Below are 23,530 nucleotides of genomic sequence, written 5' to 3'. Positions count from 1 at the left end.
TTTTTTTTTTTTTTAATTTTGTAACAGGGCTTGGATTGGGCCCAACCCAGTAGATGTGTTATTGTTTCGTGTGAAAAACCCCGGGGTAACTGCGCCCACTGTGGAGTGGTAAATGCCGGGTAAACAGAGGATGGGGCAGGGCCGCCGGGCGGCCATTTCCGGACCTTCCAGCCCAGCCACATAGGTCTGGCTCAGATGACTCGTCCCGCTGCTTGGAGACCAGGCCATGTTCTGGCTCTCACCGCAGCCTCAGAGACGTGTCCCAAACCCACCGCGGCCTCGGCCATCCCGGTCGGCAGCGCCTGGCCCCCCACGGGCCCCTCCCCAGGCCGGGCTTCCTGCCGAGCCGTGGTCACGGACTGAGGCCAAGGCCCAGGATGGGGACGAGCACGTGCGGGGTCTTCTCTGGCCCCGGTCCGTTCCACCCGCGCGCTGCACAAGCGCGGTACCCCAAGCTCACGGACAGGTGATTCAGAGAGAAGCCTGCCCTTCTCGTCTCCTCCTGGGCTCCAGGGAAGGAAGGGAAGCACGCTGTCCATCACCTCGTACCCTCAGAAGGCTTAGGGCCCTGTCCGGTCTGTAGGTGGACCGCGGGGGAGTGTGGGTGCTCACTCAGTCCAGGCGCGGGCCTTGCTCCTAGGCCAGGGGGGTTTGACTCCGTGTGCCGCAGTTTTAACTGCCAAGAGCTCCTTCCCGTGACCTCTGTGGTCTCCAGAGCCTCCGGCTCTTTTGTTCATGGAGTCCTTATTCTCTCAATTTTCTCAGGGGACTCAAGTAGAATTTTTTTTTTTTTTAATTCTTAAGCTTCCTCCATTGTCTCCTCTGAGATCCATTTTTTTCTCTTTTCTTTCTTTCTTTTGTATTCCTTCCATCTCTTTCAAGCTAATGCCTCTCCCTGAGTGTCCAGTGACCTTGGCCTTCCTCCATGTTGGTGGCGAGGCCCTGGGAGCGGGCAGAGGCCCTGCGTGGGGGCACACGAGGCCCATTGACTGTGGCGCTTGGGCCGCTCTACTGCCCCGGGAAAGGGTTCTCACTCTCCTGGCCAGGTTGTGGGAACTGAGGGATGGGGGTCCCGCTGTTCACTCTGTGGCCTGTCACTGCGCCCATGGTTTAGCTGGTGTTGCCTCAGCCATGGCGGCTGTCTCTGAGGCTGGCCCGGGGTTATCCCCTCCTGCCAACAAGGGGCCCGAGCTCCTGAGCCTGGGCTGGGCAGAGTGGTGGACCGGACCCACCACTGCCTACAGAGACTTTCTGTCCAGCCCCACGTGCTGCAGAGGCTCCTGGGCCTCCAGGTCCTGAGCTCTGGGGGGCACTGGGTGAGAACCGGCCTCCGCCCAGGCCTCCCCAGCCGCCGGCCTCCGCTCCCTGGGTCAGGCCCCCTGTCCTCACCTTCTGGCTTGCAGGCATTCTCTCACACTTTGTGGTTTGCACCTCTTGAAAATTCCTTCTCGGTATTCAAGTGGGATCTCAGGAGGTCACAGTGCACCCACATCCCATGTTTAACTGGAGGGTTATCTCCCAAGACCATGGGCCCCATGTTTCCCTGCCACCTGCCTTCTGGCGTGTGGTAGTGGTGTGAGAGTTTGGTCTTCAGGGGCCGGGGGAATCCTATCACAGGGCAGGACCCCCCCCCCCCCCCGCCCGCACCGGGATGGGAACAAGAGGCAGAGAGGGGAAAGGGCAGCTGGGGACTCCCGATCCTGCCGTGGGTTGAGAGCCCGGCATGCAAGAGACAGGACGGGAGGCGGCCGTGAGGCCGGTGGGGGCAACCGAAAAAGGAGGGTCCGTGGCCACCTGGGCGGGACCTGGGCTGCGCTCACGGTGCCGACTTTACCTTTCAGACCTGGGCCTGTCCCCCCACCTCACGGCCCTCATGGCAGGCGGACAGCCCCTGGGGAACAGCAGCAGCACGGGGGACACTGGCTTCAGCTGCTCCCAGGACTCAGGTAAGCGTCCCACCTGCCGTGTGGCCCCGTGCCAGGCTACCAGCTGGCGGGCGGGCCGCGCCCTGAACATGGGCCTCTCGCCGCGGCCTTCAGCTTGCCAGCGTTTCGGGGCCTTGGTTTCTCCCTGTAGAGCATAGGGACTTGGGTGCCACTCTCCCCCACACAGGGCTGTTGTCAGAGCCCAGTGAAGTGAAACCCTTAGAACAGTAGCCATGCTGGTGACCATGAGTTGTTGCTGCTGGTGTCAGACCGGTGGCTGCGACCGGCTCTCTGTCTGATGGGCCTTTTCCGAGCTGTGTTCTCCTGGGCAAGATGCTTAATCTCTTTCTAAGCCTGGGAGCATCCCCATTTGGGAACTGGGGGGAGTCCTCCCTCTATCAGGGGCAGTCCCACCGAGATCACACCCTCTCATCACCATCCTGGCAAGCTCTGGGCCCTGCCCTTGAGAAACTTGGACTCCCTGAAGAAACACATCTGCAGCACAGATGCTCCCCATCCCCCCCCCCCCTCCCCCCCCCCCCCCCCCCCCGCCTGGCGCTGCCCCCCAGGGGATTGTGTAGCCCGGAGCGCCTCCTTCCGGCCGCTGCTTGCTGCGCTGGTGAGAGACAGGTGGGCAGGGACCTCTGCTCTCCATCCCGGGGCGAGCCTGTGCCCACGAACTGGGCTGACGGCAGCGGGGGCTTCGCACCATCTCTGCAGCCGGGAGCTTGTGAAAACTCATCTCTGCCCTGACCTTTCTCCCAGCCTCAGCCGGTGTCGTGGAACTCTGGGGTAGGCCGCGGGCTGACACCAAGACCCGGCCTTCTGTCGTGGACAGTTTTCCCTGGAGGCAGAATGTTCCCTGAGAATGTTCTATCACCTGTCAGCCAGTGGGTTGAACTGCTGGTCACGCCGGCCCCTCTCGCCCCGAGTCCCTCGTGTGAGACAGGGTTGCCTTTGCAGCTGGTCCTGAAACAGCAGGAGGAGCCCGGGGCTGCCCCGTCTTCCTCGTTTCCAGACCACTAAGGCCTTGAAGGATTGCAAGCTGGAGACCAGGATGGAACAAGGCTGGTCCCAACATTCGCCCCGGTGTTGGGCCAGGGTCCCATCTCAGCCTGGAGCCCCGCACCCCTGCTCTGCCCAGCTCTCTCTAATAGGACCCCCTGCCTCTCTGCCTTTGTTTCCCCACTTTTTTGGCGGGTATATTTTTCAATTTTTTTTTGATCCCCAAAGGACTCTATATTTCAAATTTTAAATTATTTAGCACAACATATTCTAACGATGGAAATTCAGACTGTAAGAAGAATCCTCAGAACGCAGAGCCTGTCATAGGGCCCTGCCGCCCCCTCCCCTCCGTCCCAGGCCTGGCTCAATGCCCTGAGTCACTATAGTTGTGGCACATAACCTGCTGTCTGGGGAACACGGCTGTGTTTCCTGTGTCTGAAGCAGCCCCGGGGCTCCAGCTGCAGCCTCCCTGAAATGAGGTGATGCCCCCAGTGTTTCTTGGACAAATGCTGCAGGCAGGGAGTTGCACCTGTTGGCGGGATTGAACACATGGGAGAGAGCGTGCAGGGGGTGGAGAGAGGTGGAGAGGGAGGACCTTGCTTCACCAGTTTTGTGTGCACAACCCACCCTTGGTTTTAGGAACAGACGTGATGCTGCTCGAGGACTACACGTCTGATGACAGCCCTCCCTCCCACTGTACTTGCCCCCCCAAGAGAAGGAGCTCCGTGACCTTTGAGGATCAAGTGGAACAAATCAAAGGTGGGTCTGTGCTGATCCTTCAGGACAGCCTGGGGGGACAGGCACGGACCTGGGCAAATTCCCTGGCTCAGCCCTGCTCTCATCCCCAGCATCCAGGCCTCCCCACCTTGCCTCCCGCCCTGCTTGCTCCCAACACCCCCCATCACACTTGGCCTCAGGCCCCCCGTTGCTGGAGTGGGCGGCATCTGGACTGGGAAGGTGGGAAGGGAGGGGCTGTGGAATTCTAGGTGGGGAGACACACACACACAGACACACACACACACACCCTTGAATTCTAGGTGGGGACACACACACACACACACACACACACACACACCCTCTGACACACACACACACACACACACACACACCCTCTGATTCCCATCTCCTTCCTCGGGAAGCTGCCAGACACACACACACACACACACACACACACACACACACCCTCTGATTCCCATCCTTCCTCGGGAAGCTGCCGGACACACACACACACACACACACACACCCTCTGACACACACACACACACACACACACACACACACACACACACACACACACACACACACACACACACACACCCTCTGATTCCCATCTCCTTCCTTGGGAAGCTGCCGGGTTGGGTAAAGTCTGAGCCCTCCGTAGTTTCTCTCCTTTCTGGGTGAGGCATGGGCAGAGATCTGAACTTGCCCACTCTGAGCCCTGCTTCCTCACGTGGGAAATGGAAGCAGTGGCCCCCCGAGTGTTCCTAGATCAGCAGAGGCTGCCGCCGTGACCATCCCACCATGACCATCTGTTGGCCCCGGAGTCGATGAGGTCCCGAGAGTTCTATGAGCAGAATGAGCTCTTCTGCGGTGCCCACGCTTTTCTCCCACCTGTCCTGATTCCAACCCCAGCGCCGTGTCGCCTCTGGATGGGAAACCAGACCCTACATTCCAGAGGCAACTCGGTGCTGGGGCTGGAATCAGGACAGGTGGGAGATAAGTGTTAGGGTCTGGTTTCCCATCCAGACATGCTGATCAGAAGAGGGACAGGGGACTGTGCAGAGTGCCAATGGAAGGAAGGTCCTCTCTGCTCCGAATCCCAGCACATGAGGACAGTCACCAGCATGACGGGTGTGGACATGGTGTCAGGGACTCAGGGATGCTGACCGTGACAGGAAGGGAGAGCCCTGTCAGAACCTTGGGTTGGCAGTGAATCCTGGGTTTTCTCCCAGCCAAGTTGTGGGGCAGTCACAGTGGTCAGACAGAGTAGACTCCAGGACAGAGTCTGGCCTGCAGCCTTATGGGCTTTATCATATTTTACCCCTGGAAATAAAAAATGAGTGGCTCCTTCCCCCATCTGCCCGGCCCACCTAGGCCAGTCTGGCCGCATCAGGCCTGCTTAGTGGGGATGGCAGTTGTGAGGGCCGCCTGTCTGCAGCCAGGGAGGAGCACAGGGGACAGGGCCCGGGGGAGGCCGCGTGTCCCTCCCCTCTTCCTTCATCACGTGTGTGAAGCAACGCCCGAGGCTGGCTGCAGATTCCTTGAAATGGATGACAGGGAGTGTTCATCACATGGGGCGGAAGTTGCCCCCTCTCCAGAAAATGTGAGGGGTAGGGGATGAACTGCCCCCCCCCAAAATGGCAGGGGAAAGATGGGCAGCCAGGGCAGTAATAATAAGGCACTGGGTGTGAGGTTGAAGATTCGCTGTCTCTGTTGGTGTGAGTTGTCAGGGCTCCTAATCCTGGGTGGGGTGCAGGGACCTTGATGTTATTTCCAACCCTGAGGTTCTGGCCGGCATGAGCCTTTGTGCCCAGGAGAGAGGCGGCATAGGCATTATATGGTTCTAGGGAGCTGAAGTACCAGAGAATTCTTTCAAAGGTGTGGAATTTTGAATATCGTTACTAGGAAGTATTTATCAAGGCTCTCTTGTGGGCCAGACCTAGATGTCTCAGAAAGAATTGCTTAATGATCACAGTTATGTAACCCTGGGTTACTCCGTGACGTTCTCTCTGTAGGTGAGGAAGCAGGTCAGTTCCACGCCTCCCCAGGTAGGACATGGGACGTCAGGGATTCGAGCCTAGGGAACGTGGCCACAGAACCCACGCGCTTGGTTTGCGCTGCCCCCTCCCTGGGCCGTGAAGCATCCGCGGGCACATTCCCCATCATTGCTGCTGCTAGACCTCGGCCTACCTTTCTGCTTCCCCCTCAGATGCCGCCAGGAACCCTGTTCTTCACGTGAAAGCTGAAGTGCATGAGTCCTTGGACAGTTACGCGGCCAGCTTGGCCAAAGTCATAGAGGCCGAAGCCAAGATCAAGCTGTTTGGGGAGGAGGCGTTGCCTGGGGTCCTGGCCGCAGCACGGACGGTCCCAGGGGCTGGCTTCGGGGGCCGCCGAGGCAGCAGGACTCTTGCGAGTCAGAGGCTGCAGCTGCAGAGCATCGAGGAAGGGGACATTTTAGCTGCAGAACCGCGATGAGGGCCTCAGGGTGGACTGGCCCGCAGAGGGGCGCCCCGGGGAGGGACATCTGGGGTGCAACCACTTGGAAAAACGCTGACCACGGGGTCTTGTGAGAGCACCCACCGGCTCCGGGTGGGCCCTGGCGATGGGACCAGAGATGTCTGAGGCTCCAGGGCACGCTGATGGAGGTGTGGCCATGACTTTTTGGGAGGGGGGGGCATGGAAGGGGGGCTAGGGACCGTGGCTTGGAAGGAAACGGCAGCGTGGGTTACTTCCTCTTCTCCAGGACGTCCAGGGGCAGCCGGGCACTGTCCCAGAGATCTCGGGAGGTAAGCCCTTTGCAGTGCTCCTGGGAGGACGACACTTCTTGCCAGAGCAGGACCTTCCCCTGCGCGTCCCCGTGGTTGGTGCGGCCACACTGAATGCTTCCCGGAGGAGAAGCCGGGAGCAGAGCCTTTCGCAGGGGCTTCCACGCCTCCATCCTGGTGGGGACCTTGCAGTCAGTGGGGGCGACCTGCTGGTGCTCGGGCGACCGGGCCCCGGGGCTGCTGTCGCTGGGGATGGGGCCGCCCTGCCCACCTCCCTGTTGACTGACGCTTTGGTATTTCAAAAGAAGGGAGCAACCACTATACAAGACACGAGGAAGGAGCAGGTGCCAGATGTTTCATTTCGAGAACTACAAAAAATGCATTTGGTTAGGGCCCCCGCCCCCTATCTTCCCAAGCGGGAGCGGGGCCCCAGCAGGGCGGGGAAACGGAGCTGCTGTTCTCCTGGGAGGGCATCTCCTTCGCGCTGGGAGGCCTCACGCTGGGTTGCTCGAGGTGTCCCCCGACCAGAGCAGCGGGCTTGCAGGCCCCGGGCAGCGTGCCACAGGATGGCGGAGAAAGGCGCTCCGCCGACGCTCTTGGCGCAGCTCCTCCTCTTGGACCCTTTGGGACTTCGTGTCACCTCTCGAGCCATCCGCAAAGTGGGATAAGGGGGTGGGAAGATAATGTCCCGCTGTGGTCTTTGATGTCCTCGGCATCCGTAGGTTTGGGGTGGGGGGAACCCTCGGGCCAATGCGGGCATAGCTTTGTGGGGTCTTCGGGGCCTCGCTAGCTCCTGGTGACACGTTGTCTTTTTGCCGCCTGGCGGGAGGCCCTTTCCCGCGGCGTGGGGCTTGCTGCCTTCGCGGCGCCCGCGCCCATCAGCAGTGCTCGCAGTCGGCTGGGCGCCCCGCGCGGTCTAGGTTTGGAGGGTGGGGGTGGGGTGGCTTTTCCGGAGGAGCGGAGGGCAGCTGCACCCGTGGGCCCTGCTCCCGCTCCCGGGGGGCATTCCTAAACGTGAGGGCATTTTTTTTTGTTTTTAAAGATCTTATTTAAGAAAGAGGGAAAGGGAGCGTGAGAAGGGGGAGGGGCAGAGGGAGAAGCAGGCTCCCCGCTGAGCAGGGCCCCGCGATCATGACCTGAGCAGAAGGCAGACTCTTAACCGACTGGGCCACGCAGGCGCCCCTCCGAGGGCATCTTATGTGCTGTGCGTGTATTTCTCCCTACACTTGTCCGGTAAAGGGACCATATCCTGACCGACTAAGATGCCCGGGGATGGCCTTTGCCTCTAGGCTGCAACAGCCGGGCGGCTTGCCCCTTAGGCCTTTTTGAGAGCAGCATATTGGCTCGCAAGCGGGGGTAGACGGGGGGGGGGGGGGGGGGGCTTCCCCAGGACTGCACAGGCCGGGCTGGAGGGAGAGAGTCTTGAGACCCCGAGTCCCCCCTGGCCGATCCCAGACCAGCTGGGATCCACTAGGGTTTCGTCTGGGCCTGTCTAGAACTAGCACGCTTCACAGAGTCCCCGCCTTCCCTATTTTCTGCGCACAGTGCCGGACGTGGCGCATGCGCTCCGAGCAAAGCCCAGGGCTGCGCGCGGGGCCGAAGCTTTAAAGCGTTCCGCTCGTTCTCACGCAGGGAGCGGCCTGGCTGAGCGAGGTGCCGAGAAATGGCCAAGTCAGGTCCTCTTACTCTTCGGCGGAGGGAGGTATTTCCAGGTAGGGGACTTAGGGACGGAGGGGACCGTCTGAGCCAAGCCGCGGAGGATTTCGGGCAGCTGGAATCACAGTTTGCCTATTCAGGAATTCCAATCTGCCTTGATGCAGCCTTAGAGCTAGAGCGAGCAAGAGCAAGTGAGAAAGGAGGAGCACGGGAGGGAGGCGGTGAGGAGAGGAAGAGGCGAAAATCCGCACACTTTCTCAAGTTCCCCGGAGTCTCTTTGAGGACACCTGCCTCCGTACAGAAGGTCAAAACCCCAACTGCCCCCACCAAACCCGGCGTGCCCGCTTTATCCTGGGCAGCCTGAGGCCTTCCTAGGGGACACTGGGCCATACGGTCGCTTAAGAACCTGAGTCCTGCGGGTCCCAGTTTTGACAGGCCCACGTTGAGGGCTGTTGCCCATCTCTGCCCCTCTCATTGAAGCTGCCACTTGACCGGGTCCCTGTGCTGTGCCCCGGATGCCAGGCTTGGGGGCCTTGGGGGCGCACGCTCCCGAGCACGCGGCGCTGGGGCGTTCAGGGCCCCGACACTAGGGGGCAGCAGTGGGGCTGTGCTGCCGCGGGCCGCGTCCGGCCGCGAAGAGGGAAGGGTACCGCTGAACGCCGGTTCGCTCCCCGCGGAGCCGGTGCCCCCCTGCAGCCCGGAGCCCCGGCCGGCAGCTCGCTTCCGTGCGCGAGCCGCCGCGCGCAGCGTCTCCGATGGGCGCTGGGGCGGGAGGCCCGGCGGCGCAGCGTTCTCCAGCCCCGTTTCGGGAGCCGCCGTGCGGCGCTGCGCGGAGCCGAGCGAGCCGGGAGGCCGTCCGCGGTGGGACCGGAGAGCGACGGAAAACGCGCTGATACGGAGATCTTAGGACGTGTTCCGACTTGACGACCGAACACGCTTCTCCCATCCGGGACAGGAGGCCCCTGAGATGCTTGTCGTTAGAGACGGTCTCTGGATGGACCACAGGGTCTGCCCATGTCGAGCGGTCAGCCTGGAGCCCCGGCTGCCCTCCTGTCCACGGAACCGGGGAGGGTGACGTGGCTACGAAAGGGCGAGCGGGGGGTGAGGGGGGGCGCAGCAGGCTCTGGGTCCCCATCCCGCGCTGCCAATTCCGAGCCGGGCAGCCTTGGGCTCCTCAGTCTTGCCGCGTCGCGGTTGTCTCATCGATACGTCCTCTGTGGCCGCGTCCTCAGCTGGGCCCCCTCCGAGGTGACCCTGCGGATTGCAGCGTCCTGCGCGGTACCTGGAGCTGAGCTCCCCCCGGCGGCTGCCCGGTCGCGGGAGGTGGGTGCGTTAGTCTGGTTTTAGGGGCATCTCCAGGACAGGAAGTGAAACTCTGGCGAGGATGACTGTTATCCGAGATAGAAGGTGCTGAGGGTTGTTGACATGGGAATTGATGTGTCTTCTGGGAAGGGGGATGTGGCGAGGCAGGGGAAAGCAAGAGAAAGGGGAGGAAAGGGTGAAGTAGATCTGAAGGAGCAACAACGAGCTTTTTCTGTTAATGGCAGTCAAAGATCATGGGCCCCTGGGGGCCTGCTGGAGAGTCCCAAACCAGGGCACGAGCTCAGCCTTGACCTCCCTTTACAGCCCCTGCGACGGGACCTGGGTGCTCAGGACAGCTCTGTCCCCCAGTGATAGTGACTGCTTGGCCAGGGGTCTTGGGCTCACAGAGTCCTTTGATCCTCCAAGCCCCCGTGGCAAGAGGCCATACAAGGATGGGAGTCCACGCTGCTACCCACGGTATATGCAGAACCCCAGGTGAGTCCCATGGAAGATGGAAGGGACGTCACAATTTTCACTCTGAAGCAAAGGAAAATGGCTGTCATATGTGACTATAGGAGGGGACAGAGCCTGACCACCCTTCTGGGTTGGGGAGCATGGATACACAGAATCCAGGGAGAGAAGCTTAGGGATTGTCTGACCTCCCAAAGTGCATTAAGCCAGAGTCTGGGTCAAATGCCAGGTCTTGGCCATGTGACTGAGAAGGCGCCAACTTGCAACTCTGCAGAGGAGGAGGAGAAAGGGAGGAAGAGAAGGGATACTTAGAAGTCCTCATTATTAGAACAGGCTAGCTGGGCTCAGCAGGTGGGTAGAAACTGTTGGGAGCCTGGAGTATCAGCTTGCCAGACCTAAAAAAAAAGCGGCAACCCAAGGAAAGTGATTGGATTTATTTGGAAGATTTCAAAGCACAAACTCAAATCTGCATAAGATTACCAACAGCACAATTTTGCTCAATGTTATTTTTAGGAGAACATAATACACAAAGCTGTGCTCATTTCCCTCAGAATTTTCCTGAATAGTATTAATCGCTTAAGAATTAGAAGCCATTTCTGGTTTTCCTTGTCACACCACCAGTTTGAAATATCCCAAGTCACAGGTAAGTGAGCCCCTCCCGGATGAAAAGACAGCCCCAAGGGCATCACGGGCCTGGGCAGGCATGGCCACCCCGAGTGCTGCGGAGCGAGCCTGTTTGGTGGGAAGCAGGTCTGTCACTCTGGTGAGGATACACTAAGAGACAGGAGTTCTGGGCTGTGTTCTGATAATGGACCCCTGGATGCAGAAGTTGTTAAAAACCTTCAAAGCAAAACAAAAGCAAGCTAATCCTGAAATATATTTCACTTGAAGTTTTTGGATGATTTTTTTAAAGATAAAAACGCTTAGGATTATTATAAATCATAATATTTATAAGTGAGTAAAAGTATATTTAGAATAGTTTTGCCTACCTGATTAAATATCTGTTTTGGTACATGTATAGCTGTGGAAATTGTGGATTTATACTTGGACTGTTGACTTTTTGAGTGTGTCCCCCTTGACCCACTGTGTGCAGCCACATCCTCAAGTGCAGCCTCCCTTCCGGTGGGCTTACAAGGGGAAGGAGACAGAGTAGGAAGGAGCTGATGGCTGTAGAATTGGGAGGTGGCGATGTCCACACCACACTCACCTCGGTACATCCATCCATGTGCTGTTCATAAATTCCTCCAAGACAATTAGATTCAGAGACTATTATTAAATGACTTCTTAGCATGACCCAGAAATACAAAACACTCTTGTTTTTAAGATTTTTTTTTGAAGATTTTACTTACTTATTTGAGAGAGTGAGAGAGAGAGCATGAGCAGGGGGGAGAGGGAGAAGCAGGCTCCCCACTGAGCAGGGAGCCCGACGTGGGGCTCAATCCCAGGACCCTGAGATTGTGATCTGAGCCAAAGGCAGACGCTTAACCCACTGAGCCACCCAGCACCCTATTTTTAAAGATTTTCAAGAAATCTCTACATGCAACATGGGGCTCAAACTCACAACCCCAATATCAAGAGTCACCTGCAGTTACTGCCTGAGCCAGGCAGGCACCTCCTAACCCAAGGTTTTTAAAGGAGGCTTAAATGGGGGTGGGGTGGGGGGGTAGGGCCTGCTGTTTCTCCCCTGGCTCATGCTCTCTCAAAAAAATAAAATCTTAAAAAAATAAATAAATAAAGGGGGCTTAATGACAGCAACCCACTCTCTAGATGTCTGTCCCATAACCAGAGGCAAAGGGTGGGGGGCAGGTTGCCAGTGAAACTCAGCAACCTCCAGGCACAAAACCTACCACCTTTACCTGACCACCTCACCTGCCACCACTGAGATCATAATCCTGGGTCCAAGCTGCAGCTGAGCCCCAGGGTCCAGCTGTGTGACTGGCTGGGACCTCCCCAACATACAGAGAGTTGTGAAGTGTCAACGCTGCCTCTAGAATGTTTTCTCTTTGCTGCCTCCTTGACTGCTTGTCTGGCCTGCTCTGCTCCTTTTTAACACACAGTACCCACAGCTCTGCAAAATTAACAGCAGGGGACCTAATTCCTTTGACAAATACCATTAAATTAAAAAAAAAAAAAAAAAGAAAAAGTAAGTTTTAAGGTTCCCAGCAAAACTGAGCAGAAAGGTCAGAGAGTTCGCATATACCCTCTGCCCGCCCCCCAGGCTCCCCTACTACTGACATCCTGTGCCAGAGCGGACAGTACAATTTCGATTTTCTTCTGTGCTCTTCCGGCCAAAGAGCTACTACTCCTTGACCCTGCTGAGCCCTCCAGTAGCCTCTGCCCCACCCGGCTTCCAACACCTCCCTACAGCATATCCGTTACTGTTTTATTACAGGGCAAGAAATGACGTATGTCCTATGCACTTCCAGTGGTCATTTCAGTTCCGTGAAGCCCTTCAAACTCCGTGGCTTCGTGGGGTCCTAACACAGCCCCAGGACACAGGTGGTAAAAATAGGATTACCCGCACTGTAGAGAGGAGGAAACAAGCCCAGAGAAGTCACATGGCTTAAGCAGATCCCATAACTCATTGGTAACCAGAAACAGACCCTGGTACTTTCCAGAAGTCATGCAGTGGCCCTGTTTGGCTAAAACTCTAATTCCTTTTCCCTTTGACCATTTACCACATTTCCTAATGTGAAAACATATGTGCCCTGTCTAGGGTGAGAGCCAGATGCTGAAGTCCAACTGAAGTTACTGAGCCAACGGAAGAGTTCTTTGTCCTCTATCAAAAAGCCAATCTGCCTTCTCTCAGTAGCAGGTGTCCCTGGCCTTGCAGCCAGCCTGTGGGAAGGGGCAGTGCCGGCTCTCCACACAGCACAGGGATGCTTTGCCTGCCCCGCCCCCTTAACCCCGTGAGTCCTGCACGGCCCAGCTGGAGAACAGCACGGCACTTTGGGAGAGGGGAGGGAGGATGATGGCAGGGTTAAGTCTATAGGAGCATTTCAGCTCCGAACACCCAAGCTACAGGCCTGGGTGGAGTCGGACACTAGAGTAAAGGAAGACCCAGAATCCTGAGACTGGATGGTCAACAGCTTTCAGTTGAAATCTAGAAGTTAGAAAGGGGAAGACCTGAAGCCAGAGCTTCCAGAGCTCCATTATGAGAGCTAGCCACGATGCTCTGTGCTCACTGCTGGAAGCCGGACCCCTGTACTTGGGTAGAGAGGTACCGCTAATCGTGACAGACAGTGACTGGAGGTGAAGATAACATGCTGTGGAAGGAGAAAAGAAAAAAAGCTCCTCTATGTGATTCTATCACACAGAAGCCGAAACAGAAAAGGTTATCAAGTCTAGAAAAGAATAGAGAAGAGTCATGTTACTGAGAAGACCAGAAAACGTGGGTGAAGGTAGTAAAGCGAAATAAAAAGTCATATTCAGGATATCTTAAAACCACCAACTTCTTTAATTAGAAAGCAACAAACATGCAAATGGCAAGTGTAGAAATTTATTTGAACCAACATTTTCACTATAATGAAAATTACTCTTCCACATTGATCCAAGCTCTCATACCTGAAGGTTAGGGAAAATATTGCACTTTGCATTTTCTAGCACTCCTCACACATGGCAAAAAGTTTTTTAAACATTTTGCTAGTTTTGTTTTACACACTCTTCCAAATTCATGCACACAATCATTCCAAACCAATGTTAGGTTATCCCGAAAAAAGGGAAAACTCCAAAACACCATAACCTTAAAATTGCACTAAAGCTCTGTAAAGAAAAAAATAGAATAAATGTCTTCTACAAATTTCAGAACATCTAAGTGCTTGCCAATAACAGATGGTTATTCCTCATCCTCATTTTCATTCTCCTGACCAGAGCCTTCTGATCTGTCACCCTCCAACCGGTCTGCAAAACATGTATGAGACCCACAAGAAGAAATTCTTTTAGTATTATAATTGAAATAACTTTCAATACCTTTTAGTTAAAACTGATTAAAATGTATACAGCCCAACACATCATCATGTAAAAATCAGTTTACTTTTGTGTGTAGATAAGTTTTTGCCACTAAAAACAAATAAAAAAGAGTAAAGGAAACAGAGCACTATAACTTTGAATATGCATGTAATTCTAAACCTATAAAAACTAAAAAGAAAAACCCTAGGGATCTTGATATATCACGGTCTACTGGAGTGGTTTTCAAACCGTGTTCCTTGGAGTCCAGGAGCCTGAGGAGGTGTATCGTGCCACCAGAAAGACTATGGGGAGGCTGTGGGGGAACCCGGGGACCATCCTCAAGGATCTGTGTGTTTAAAGATTTTTAAATTATCTGCTATGTTCCAGGCATTGTGCTAAGGAAACAACGGTGGCCAAAACAGACACGTGGTCTCTGCCCTCAAGGAGCTTATCTAGATTAACCAGTCAAGTGAAAATATAATTATAAACTGGTGAGTGAACACGGCATGCTCTCTCCAGCTTTCACGATTTATCCTTGCTGTTCCTCTGCTTGGGACACTTGCCCAGTTTTCCAGCTATAAAGGTTCTGCTTACTCATCTCAGTGCAACTATTATCCCCTTTGTGAAATGTTTCCCCGACTTTCTCAAACATCCAGCCCGCAGAATGATGAACTCCTTCCTCTACACTCTACACTCTGTGTCTGTTGTGCAACGAAGACCCTAACTGCGGGGACGTTTGTTTGCATGTCTTCTTACAGACCAGACCTCAAGGGTTTTTTGAGCTCCTGCGAGGGTAGGAGTTTTTTCTTTTTATCTTATATCCTCAGAGCCTCGTACAGGATGTTCAGTGACGGTTTATGAAATAAATGAATAGAAGTTTTACTGAGATCAGATACGTCACATTAGGGTAATGGAGAGAAGGCAACAGTATAAAAGCACTGGCACCATGAGGATGGAGCCTGTTCTGCCACGGAAGCATTTGCCCCAGGCAACGGTTAAACATGGGCGGAGGGTTGAGCCCCACTGTCAACTACGAGAAGACTGAATCATGAAATTTTATTACCTACAGAGGCTTAAACTCTCTCACTGGATCTTAAGTCAACAATACCAAGAGCAGTAGACAGAAGAGACTATATGTTTACTGTCCAACTGAATTGGACTAAAGCCCCTCTGTGCGGAGACTCCATTTCAAAGCCAAACTAATGAGATGATGTATGTGTATATGGATTTACAACCTAAATTATACAAATTTTAGCTATCATCATTATTACATAAGTGTTCAATACACATTTGCAAAATAAGTGAACAAAAACAAGATTTGGATAGACCTTCATATATCACTAAGGAGTCTAAACACCGTGGAAGAATCGCTGATCAATAAAAAGGCTACCTAACGAATGTTAGTATAAAAGAGATGACACTTTTTATTGTGTGATATACTTTCATGAGAGAATAAAACATGAAGCTGCTATCAGCTTAAGTAGATTACCATGAATGGGAATCCTTAATATGACTGACTAATTCAACAAACCTATTCCTGTCACGTCGGAAGCATGAGGAAGGAGGTCAGACTATTTCTTTCAAAGTGTGTAGGGTTCTTACCCAAATTCCTTTTGTCACACTATGAATGAAGATGGGGAAATGCAGGGTTAACAAGAATTGTCTCAGCCTTTCAATCAGGGAGTTTAGGGTAGACATTAGGATTCTGCAGAGTCCAGGGGCGCCTGGGTGGCTCAGTCATTAAGCATCTGCCTTCGGCTCAAGTCATGGTCTCAGGGGTCCTGGGATCGAGCCTCGCATCGGGCTCCCTGCTCGGCCGGCAGCCTGCTTCTCCCTCTCCCACTCCCCCTATTTGTGTTCCCTCTCTATCTCTCTGTCAAATAAATAAAATCTTTAAAAAAAAAAAAGGATTCTGCAGAGTCCAAAGCAAGCCATAAGGAGACAAGTGACGGCCAAGAGTGTCTAATACAGGTCAGTGAATAATGGACAGTGGCTTCCAGAATGAGGAAGAGGGCAGAATAATTGTTCTTTTCTCAAACCCATCTCAACCACCTGCTGCACAGTCCTCCCTCTCAGAATGGAAACCCAGTTTCTAAGAATAAGTTAAATGCAATCTTTTGTTCATGAAGTGCTACACCTCTGAGGCAGGAGAACTACAAAGCAGCTCAATGCTGACACCAATCTCTGGTTGGCAGTTACAGACCGAGGAGGTCTGAGAAACACTCTTCTTTTAAATAAAAACTGAAAATAAGAGTCGCTTCTACATCAGAAGACCCACCTTGAAAAAGCCATAGGCCCTAACTAACCAATGGGTTACTTACAACCAGGCATAGTTAGCAAAAAAAGGGAAAACTCCACATGTAGCCATGCCCCTTCATCTTCCCCCTTTAGAAACAGCCCCCACCCTCAGCCTCGTGGCAGACAGCCTGTCCCCTGCTGTCCTGAGCCACTCCTGGGCGGTGGATTCGATAAACTTCTAGCTCCTTTGTTCTGCTTCAGGTGGATCCTTTCACTGCCCGTGCCACCGGCTTCCACCCAATCTGCTTCGTCCCACCTTTGGGGGCCCCCATCCCATCGATAGACACACCACATTTAGACATCATAGTCTTTAGTGAAGTATTCATGAGAATGACTTTGGTTGCTTTTTGGAAAATGCAAAAGCTCAAGCCTTATTTAGATAAAATGAGTGAAAATCTTCAGGGGGTAGGACCCAAGTATTTGCAGCTGAAAAAAGCCCGACAGGGGATCTGTAGTGCAGCCTTCATTAAAAATCACAGCTCCACCAGGAAGGCGCCGCCCTGAATCTATTCCCTGGACTTCCCAGGGAGCCTTGTGGAGTAATGGAGGGGCTGGACTATTCCGTGGATAGCCTGCGCCTGCAGGATCACAGTCCATTACTAACTCTCCTCGACAGTGCATACATGATCATACTTGGAATACTGGAGACCAGGAGAGAAGGAGAGGACAGCGGTGGATAACTGACTCATCAAATAACTGGATATCTTAAAGATAAAAGCAACTCTCGGGTACATTTTCTCTCCAGCCTTTTACATAAGAGAAGCAAGAGGGTGAGTTAAGTTGACTAAACCAATTAGAAATTATGTCTTTTTGGTTGATGGCAAAAAGAACTGGAAGAAAGGGCATCTTCATGCTATAAAACTTACCTTATCTAATGCTAAAACCGAAGGAGGAGGGGAGTGGCCATGAACTAACAGATGCGGCATAAATGAGAGAGGAATGGTTTTCGGTAGAAAAACTCGGGAAGAGCCATTCGCCAGATAAACTCTTTACAAGAACAAGTGAGTTTTAGGAATCCTAATCAGCAAATGTTTTTCTTGTTCTAGAAAATTCTGCCTCCCCTCAAATCTGAAATCTAAATGGATGAATTTTAAGGGTTACTCACTGTTACTGAAGAAAATGGATCAAAAGTGTTACAGTGATTAATAATACGGGAACCCAAAAGCTACTGCAAAAATATTTTGTTGGACTACTAATCTTTTCTGTTTACATTCCATTTGAAATTTCCATTCTTTCCTGGTAGTAGTTAATATTAACAATTTGAATATTTTCTCCCCACCTCCTATGGGCTTCTTTCAATTCTTTAGATGTGGTCCATACTCTCCCCTCCAGGACTTTGAAAATTGCTACCTACCCTTTACTTTGCCTGGTACACTTTCTCTCCATTCCTCCCTCTCTCTGAGGAAGTGATATTTAATCCACGGCCGACAGAGACCTGAAGGATAAGTAGAAGGTATCCTAACAAAGAGTGAGGATGGGAGGGGGTAGCATGGTGATAAAGATCCTGAGGTAGAGAAGACTTTGATGTGTCCCCCAAGTCAAAAGAGGGTCAGAGTGGACAGAGTGGACAGAGAAGGAGAGAATGCTGGGAATGAGCCTGAAAAGCAGTTTGAGCTGAGATCACCCAGCGGACTGCATGTCATATTCACAATCTAAATGTATTCCTGCAAGTGAACTTTCCAAGGTCAAAGGGAAATAGGGGCTTGGAAGCCAGTTTCACATTCAGGCTTTATCATTTATCAGTTGTGTGACCTGGGGCAAGTTATTACCAATAACCAAAGTTGTAAGGGTTTGGAGCTAATTAGGAAAAATTTGTGAAATGACAGGTATGGTCCCTGATACATTATAGGTACTCTAGAAATGGTGGTGGTTGTTATTATTAAATAATAGATAATATCCAACATATGAAGAAATTTATGAAATCAGTGAAGAACAACAAATACTCTTTTGTTTGATAAATGTATTTTGTTTATAATGGATACTGGATCTTTTCTATTATTACAAACAGATTATTCACTTCCTTCTTGAATATTAGTTATAATATTTACATTTTGTGTTTCTTTGGCACCGAACCTCACAGTGTATCAGTGAAAACAAAACAAAAAAATATTTAAAAAACTTACTGAGGTTATGTGTTTCAACCCTTGCAATAGCACGTTACATTTATTTTTGTCTGGGCTAGGGTTAATTTTGACCACGTCTACCACCAAAGGGTACTTACTCTAACAGATCTTAAGGATTACGGTATGATCCTCCACTCTGAGAAGAGAAACACAGCTGATAAAAGTTTTCAAGTGGCTTTATCTTTTCATTCTGACGTTTTTCAATACATTTGGTTCATGAGGAAATAAGTTACTGTACTAAGATCAAGAGTTCACAGAACTCCTAGCTCAGAAGTTACGTTGTCTTCATTTTATGGTTAAAAGAAATTGTACAAATCACTTTAAAGCAGACCTGAAATAACATGATGTAATAATGGTGTTAATAATACACTTGACAGTTCTTACCAGCTCGGATATGGTTCAGTGAAGCCAACATCCTCAACATGAAAGAGGCTGGCACTGTGATGGTGTTTCTGGTCTCTTCCAGCATGAGTTCGTTTCGAGTTATAACCTGTGGGGCAAGTGAAACAACCACGTCAAGAACCATGATGTAACTGTACTTTTTCCTTGAAGATTAGGAGAACAGTAAAAACTTAGCAGGTCTGAGGAGGAATTACTTCATTCTTTATACATACACTGTGTATATTTCCACCGTAAGGCTACTCAGTGCCAGGTAATTATTTTAACTTGCCACTGAGGGAGTGACATCACAGAACACTACTCTTTCAACTGGCAGAAAGACAAAGGCCATACTTTGAGGCCACTTAAAACCTTCAAGAATTCAATTTACTTTTCACTTGTGATTCGTTTCCCAGAGCGGTCTACCTGTGTCTGCTCATTCCCTTCCCCTATGGCAGAGCTGATACATGTAGTGACAGAGCAGTGTTAAATGATTTCCCCAGGGTCACTCAGATCCCTCGAGAAAATGTCACCTTGACTGAGGCAAAAGTAATCTTGAAAGATAAACTTTTGGATAAGAGTTACCAATGACATGTGTCTTATGTACCAAGACAGCACTAAATGAATATCCATAAACACCTAGGGATCTAGTGTGTAATCACAGGCTAAGGGCAAATGGCAAAGTTCATGGCAAAGGAAAAAAGGAAGAAAGGGAGGAAAGGATGAGAGGAAGACAAAGGTGCTAATGTGGTCAATGGCTCCCCAGGGATTTCATACAACACATTTTCAGCCCTTTCCAATCTTGCCCCAAGGAGCTGCTTTCTTATCCACTCACCAATGGTTCACTTACCTTAGGACACCCTGGAAATTGCCAATTCTTCATTTCCAGGGCTCCTTAGCCCCCTGTCTGCCTGATGAACTCAGTCCAATTCGTACTTCCTCTGTGAAGACTACCCCATCCATCTACCCCATTTACAAGCAAAACTGCTCCTTTGTAAGGGCTTCCAGAACACTGTGCATGCCTCTCTATGTTCTAGCTGACTATTCAGTGTCTGTCTTTCCCGTCAGTCTGTAAGTTCTGAGGGAAGGTTTGTTTTTTAAAATTCAGCACGGTGTCTGACATATGCCAAGTTTATAAATGTCCGTTAGAAAGCGGATGTGGGAATTGTGCTGTGAACTGTCAACCCTGGTCTAGAGTACTGGTTTTCTAACTTACTAATAACATTTTTTAGCAATGGACCCTTCTTTTATGTTTTAAAGAGGGCACAGCATCAACTTGAGCTGCACTCACCTACTCATAGAAGCTCAACTGTTAGCAGCTGACTAATGCCATGAACCCTTATTTTCATAAGAAATCTCATATGAAAACCTGCCAATAAAAACCCTGCCTAATGCTGGGGAGGAAAAGCCCAGAATTCAGCTTTTGTATCAGCCACCTTCCCCTCTCCCAATTCCACTAAAAACCGAGAGCTTCACAAAGCCCAGTTTGAAAACTGTTGGTTTAACAAGGAGCTGAAGAAATCTGAAAATATGACAATAAAGGAAAAGATTCTCCAATCATTTGTTCTGCTTACTTATCTGGCTGCAATTATGGAGGCCAGCCATAGTAAAACTCATTTTCTTAAAAGGACAGAAGGTTTTTTTAAATGATTCTTCATTGTAGTAAGCACAAAAATAGTCAATCTATTTTTCTCAAACTATAATAACCTGGTATTACCAATAATCGATACTATAATTAGCAAAATAATATTTTGATTTTTATCTCTCTAGTATTATACAGGCATGTTATCTTAATTTTTCTTTTTCTTAAAATTTGACCTCCTTAACTGAATAAACTTGTTTATGTTACCAATTAATAATGAGCTGCTTTGAGTCTTCTTAAGAAAGCATTTCAGGAACAAAGTGACATACATTATTTATAATACGTATAAATAAAAATCTTACTTCATCAGCAAGTTTTCGGTTAAAAATCCTTGACTCTTCTAGTGGTGACCAGATCTTTATGTCATAATCTATGCCAGATGAGGCTAGAACTAGAAATAAAATATTGCATATTAATATAAAGGATAAAAATATGCCATTAAGACATGCATACATATGTTATACATTATGCATGTATGTATGTACACACACTCACACAAACACACACGTATATGTATAGCAAAACTGAGCTGGCCTGGAAATTGTACTGATACATTTAATTGTTGACTGAGAATATTACTTAGAAGATGTCCTAAAAGTTACCCTAGAACATAATTTTAAGACCAACTTGCAATCACTCAAATTTCTTTCTTATCCACTGCCTTTTAGGATAAACATGGGCAATGTCAAATGGAAGGCAAGAACAAGCCAGACTCCTTTGTTCTGGTAAATTAACTTGGACATGTGAAAACTAACAAGGCTTGGAGGTTGAGTTTGGATAAGTAGAGCAAAGTGTAACCAAATTTCTTGCAACTGGTAAAACTCAGAAGAAATATTAGAGAATAAACTCTAATCTATTTCCCCATACTTTCTGCCAAAAGGAGGTTATAAGTCTTTTTTGTTTTAAACCCAATGAGAGTCATAACAGGCTCTCGTGGCTGCCTTCTAGGATAATTTGCATTATTCTTATATTAACAACTAGAACAAAACTGGAGCTGACATACTGCTTTCTATAAAAGGCCATCTTACTTGGGTCAAACGGATGTGGCTGCAGGCAGTTTACCACATGATTATCAGCTTCCAGAAGCATTAAATGCTCAGCAGTATGACGATCCCAGATGAAGATATGGCCACAGTCGGAACCACTCATTACAAAATTAGCACCCCAGAAATTGGCTTCTTTTATCTAAGGGTTTAAAAAAAATTATAAGAAAATTCAAATCAAATATTAAAACCAAGATTTATTCTATTCTGCAATTGGAAATATTAATTGGCTTAGAAAATAATAAAAAAGTCTTTGTCTTCTATTATTTTAAAATGATGGAGATTTATCAGCAAGCATGATACAACAGTAAATAATGAAAAGTTCCCCATGAAAATAGATATTTTGCTCTGTTCAATGCTATATTTTCACGGCCTTAAGCAGTACTTGGCAACAGTAGGTGCTGAATTAGTAACTGCTAAAGGAATGAATGGGATTTCTGGGTTTTGGAAAGTATAATGGAAACTTCTATGTCTATATGTTGTTGAACTTTCCAAAAATGGTTCTACTTTGGCTTTATAAGATAATAAAAACAAATCATAGAAAAAAATGAATGGTTCCCTTTTGTATTTTGCTTTATGCCAAAAGAACAAAAAGTACCAATCTTTTTATTAGCTATTCTCTCACAATTGAGAAGGAAGGATATAAACATATTTAATGAAGCAATGAGACAACAGGATATACTGGAATGGTTAGGATGACATTTTTCAATGGATGCATATGAATGAGCCATCCAAAATCTTTGTAGTTTGGGATGTTTTTCAATCATTTCTTTTTTTTTAAGATTTTATTTATTTGAGAGAGAGAGAGAGAATGAGAGAGAGCACGAGAGGGAAGAGGGTCAGCGGGAGAAGCAGACTCCCTGCTGAGCAAGGAGCCCAATGTGGGACTCGATCCCGGGACTCCAGGATCATGACCTGAGCCGAAGGCAGTCGCTTAACCAACTGAGCCACCCCAGGTGCCCTGTTTTTCAATCATTTCATCGGCAGTTGCTACTTTGCTATTTTTGCCAAACCAAAGGGGGTAGACAGTTTTATTGTTACTTAGCGTTACTGTTACTTCTTTTCTTCTTTCATTCCTACCCCTAAAATTTTCATCCAAAATTTTAACCAGCAAAATACAAGACATGTACACTGATTACTTCTATTAATAGTGAGCATTCTGTTTAGAATGATTAAATTATTACCACCAATGATGTCTACAGAGAGAGCTAAGTAGTTCCCTGCCTCAAAGTAACTTTTTTTTTAAAGTAGGCTCTATGTCCAACGTGTGCTTGAACTCAGGACCCCTACATCAAGAGTCACATGCTCTATCAACTGAGCCAGCGAGGGCCCCCCCAAAGTAACTTTTCCCCTTATCTCTGAAGAAAGCAGATTAAAACTGACTCTGTAGATACTTTTGGATGACTCAATGAATATATGAAAACAACACTTTCTAAATATGAGTGGTTCAGAGTTAACAGTTCTAAAATGCTAATCATCTTGCAGGATCCTCTTAATAAATAATTAGTATCACACTGGGTGTATAAGACTTGTGGACTGTAAAACTTGAAAAGATCTTAGAGATCATCTGGTCTATTCTTATTTCATAGAGGAGGACAGTAAAGTCTAGAGAGACAAAGTGACTAAAACAAATCTTGACTCTTAAGAAGAGTTGTTATAAGGTAACCGGACTACATTTTACAATGAGCCTGGATTTCATATACCTAAATCTTTCTCTTCAAATCAACCAAGGGTGCTAAAATAAGCTAAAAAAATATATACCAGACAGGTAGACAGCAAGTGTGAGAGAACAAAAGGAGGTAATTGTTACTTGTACCAGCTAAAAATTTTAAACTTCTACAACATTTCCTTAGTAGGGCAGAATTTTATTGTAAACAATAATGGTCCTTGGCAATATATTCTAGGACTAAAAGAACCATGTTTGGGTAAAGAGGTGTAACTGTTAAGGTACAATAATGCTATTACTGGAATCGCAGTGGCAATATACGAAGATCATCATTATGAAAAAATTCGTATTATGAATCTGCAATTTCTCCAAAGAGTGCCATGAGCATTTGGTACCATTGTCCTGGAGTTGCGATGGCCCTTATAAACCATCTTTACTAGTGGCCTTCTAATGTTCAAAGTATCCAATTCTTCCATTTCTTTCCTTTCTTTCCTCCGCCTGAAGAACTCCTGAATGCGGGCAACAGCAGAGCGTCTATGAATTACATATTAAAAGAAAAAAACAAAAATAAATTTAAAACATTCACAG

General features: G+C 49.4%; 3 protein-coding genes across 6 annotated transcripts in view; 2 read left to right on the top strand and 1 right to left on the bottom strand.

Annotated features, from left to right (window-relative positions):
• GPR161 (G protein-coupled receptor 161) overlaps nucleotides 1-6,755 on the top strand; it is a 37,646-nt gene extending 30,891 nt beyond the window's left edge. The window contains exons 4-8 of the mRNA XM_073900268.1: nucleotides 248-466; nucleotides 584-774; nucleotides 1,842-1,946; nucleotides 3,570-3,689; nucleotides 5,860-6,755. Coding sequence (XP_073756369.1) covers nucleotides 248-466; nucleotides 584-774; nucleotides 1,842-1,946; nucleotides 3,570-3,689; nucleotides 5,860-6,125 — 901 coding nt within the window. The 3' untranslated portion in view covers nucleotides 6,126-6,755. The remainder of the gene's footprint in view (nucleotides 1-247; nucleotides 467-583; nucleotides 775-1,841; nucleotides 1,947-3,569; nucleotides 3,690-5,859) is intronic.
• LOC141374042 (uncharacterized) lies at nucleotides 6,290-11,478 on the top strand. The gene is made up of 3 exons (XM_073900267.1): nucleotides 6,290-6,295; nucleotides 6,343-8,127; nucleotides 9,698-11,478. Exons 1-2 carry the CDS (start codon nucleotides 6,290-6,292, stop codon nucleotides 7,081-7,083), a joined length of 747 nt encoding a protein of 248 aa, XP_073756368.1. The 3' UTR covers nucleotides 7,084-8,127; nucleotides 9,698-11,478.
• A 1,804-nt stretch (nucleotides 11,479-13,282) lies between these two features.
• Nucleotides 13,283-23,530, bottom strand: part of DCAF6 (DDB1 and CUL4 associated factor 6) — a 100,691-nt gene continuing 90,443 nt past the window's right edge. For all 4 annotated transcript variants that reach the window (XM_073899964.1, XM_025877482.2, XM_073899966.1 and 1 more), the window contains 5 exons: nucleotides 23,338-23,476; nucleotides 21,262-21,418; nucleotides 20,536-20,624; nucleotides 18,598-18,703; nucleotides 13,283-13,744 (listed from right to left, as the gene is read on the bottom strand). In XM_073899964.1, the coding sequence (XP_073756065.1) occupies nucleotides 13,680-13,744; nucleotides 18,598-18,703; nucleotides 20,536-20,624; nucleotides 21,262-21,418; nucleotides 23,338-23,476 (556 nt within the window). In that variant the 3' untranslated portion in view covers nucleotides 13,283-13,679. The remainder of the gene's footprint in view (nucleotides 13,745-18,597; nucleotides 18,704-20,535; nucleotides 20,625-21,261; nucleotides 21,419-23,337; nucleotides 23,477-23,530) is intronic.

Source organism: Callorhinus ursinus, unplaced genomic scaffold, assembly GCF_003265705.2.
Source record: "Callorhinus ursinus isolate GAN/ISIS: 27379988/994484 unplaced genomic scaffold, GSC_fseal_2.0 scaffold13, whole genome shotgun sequence".
Lineage (NCBI taxonomy): Eukaryota > Metazoa > Chordata > Mammalia > Carnivora > Otariidae > Callorhinus > Callorhinus ursinus.
Note: the sequence above shows the minus strand (reverse complement) of the source record. Positions and strands in the feature narration are given on the sequence as shown.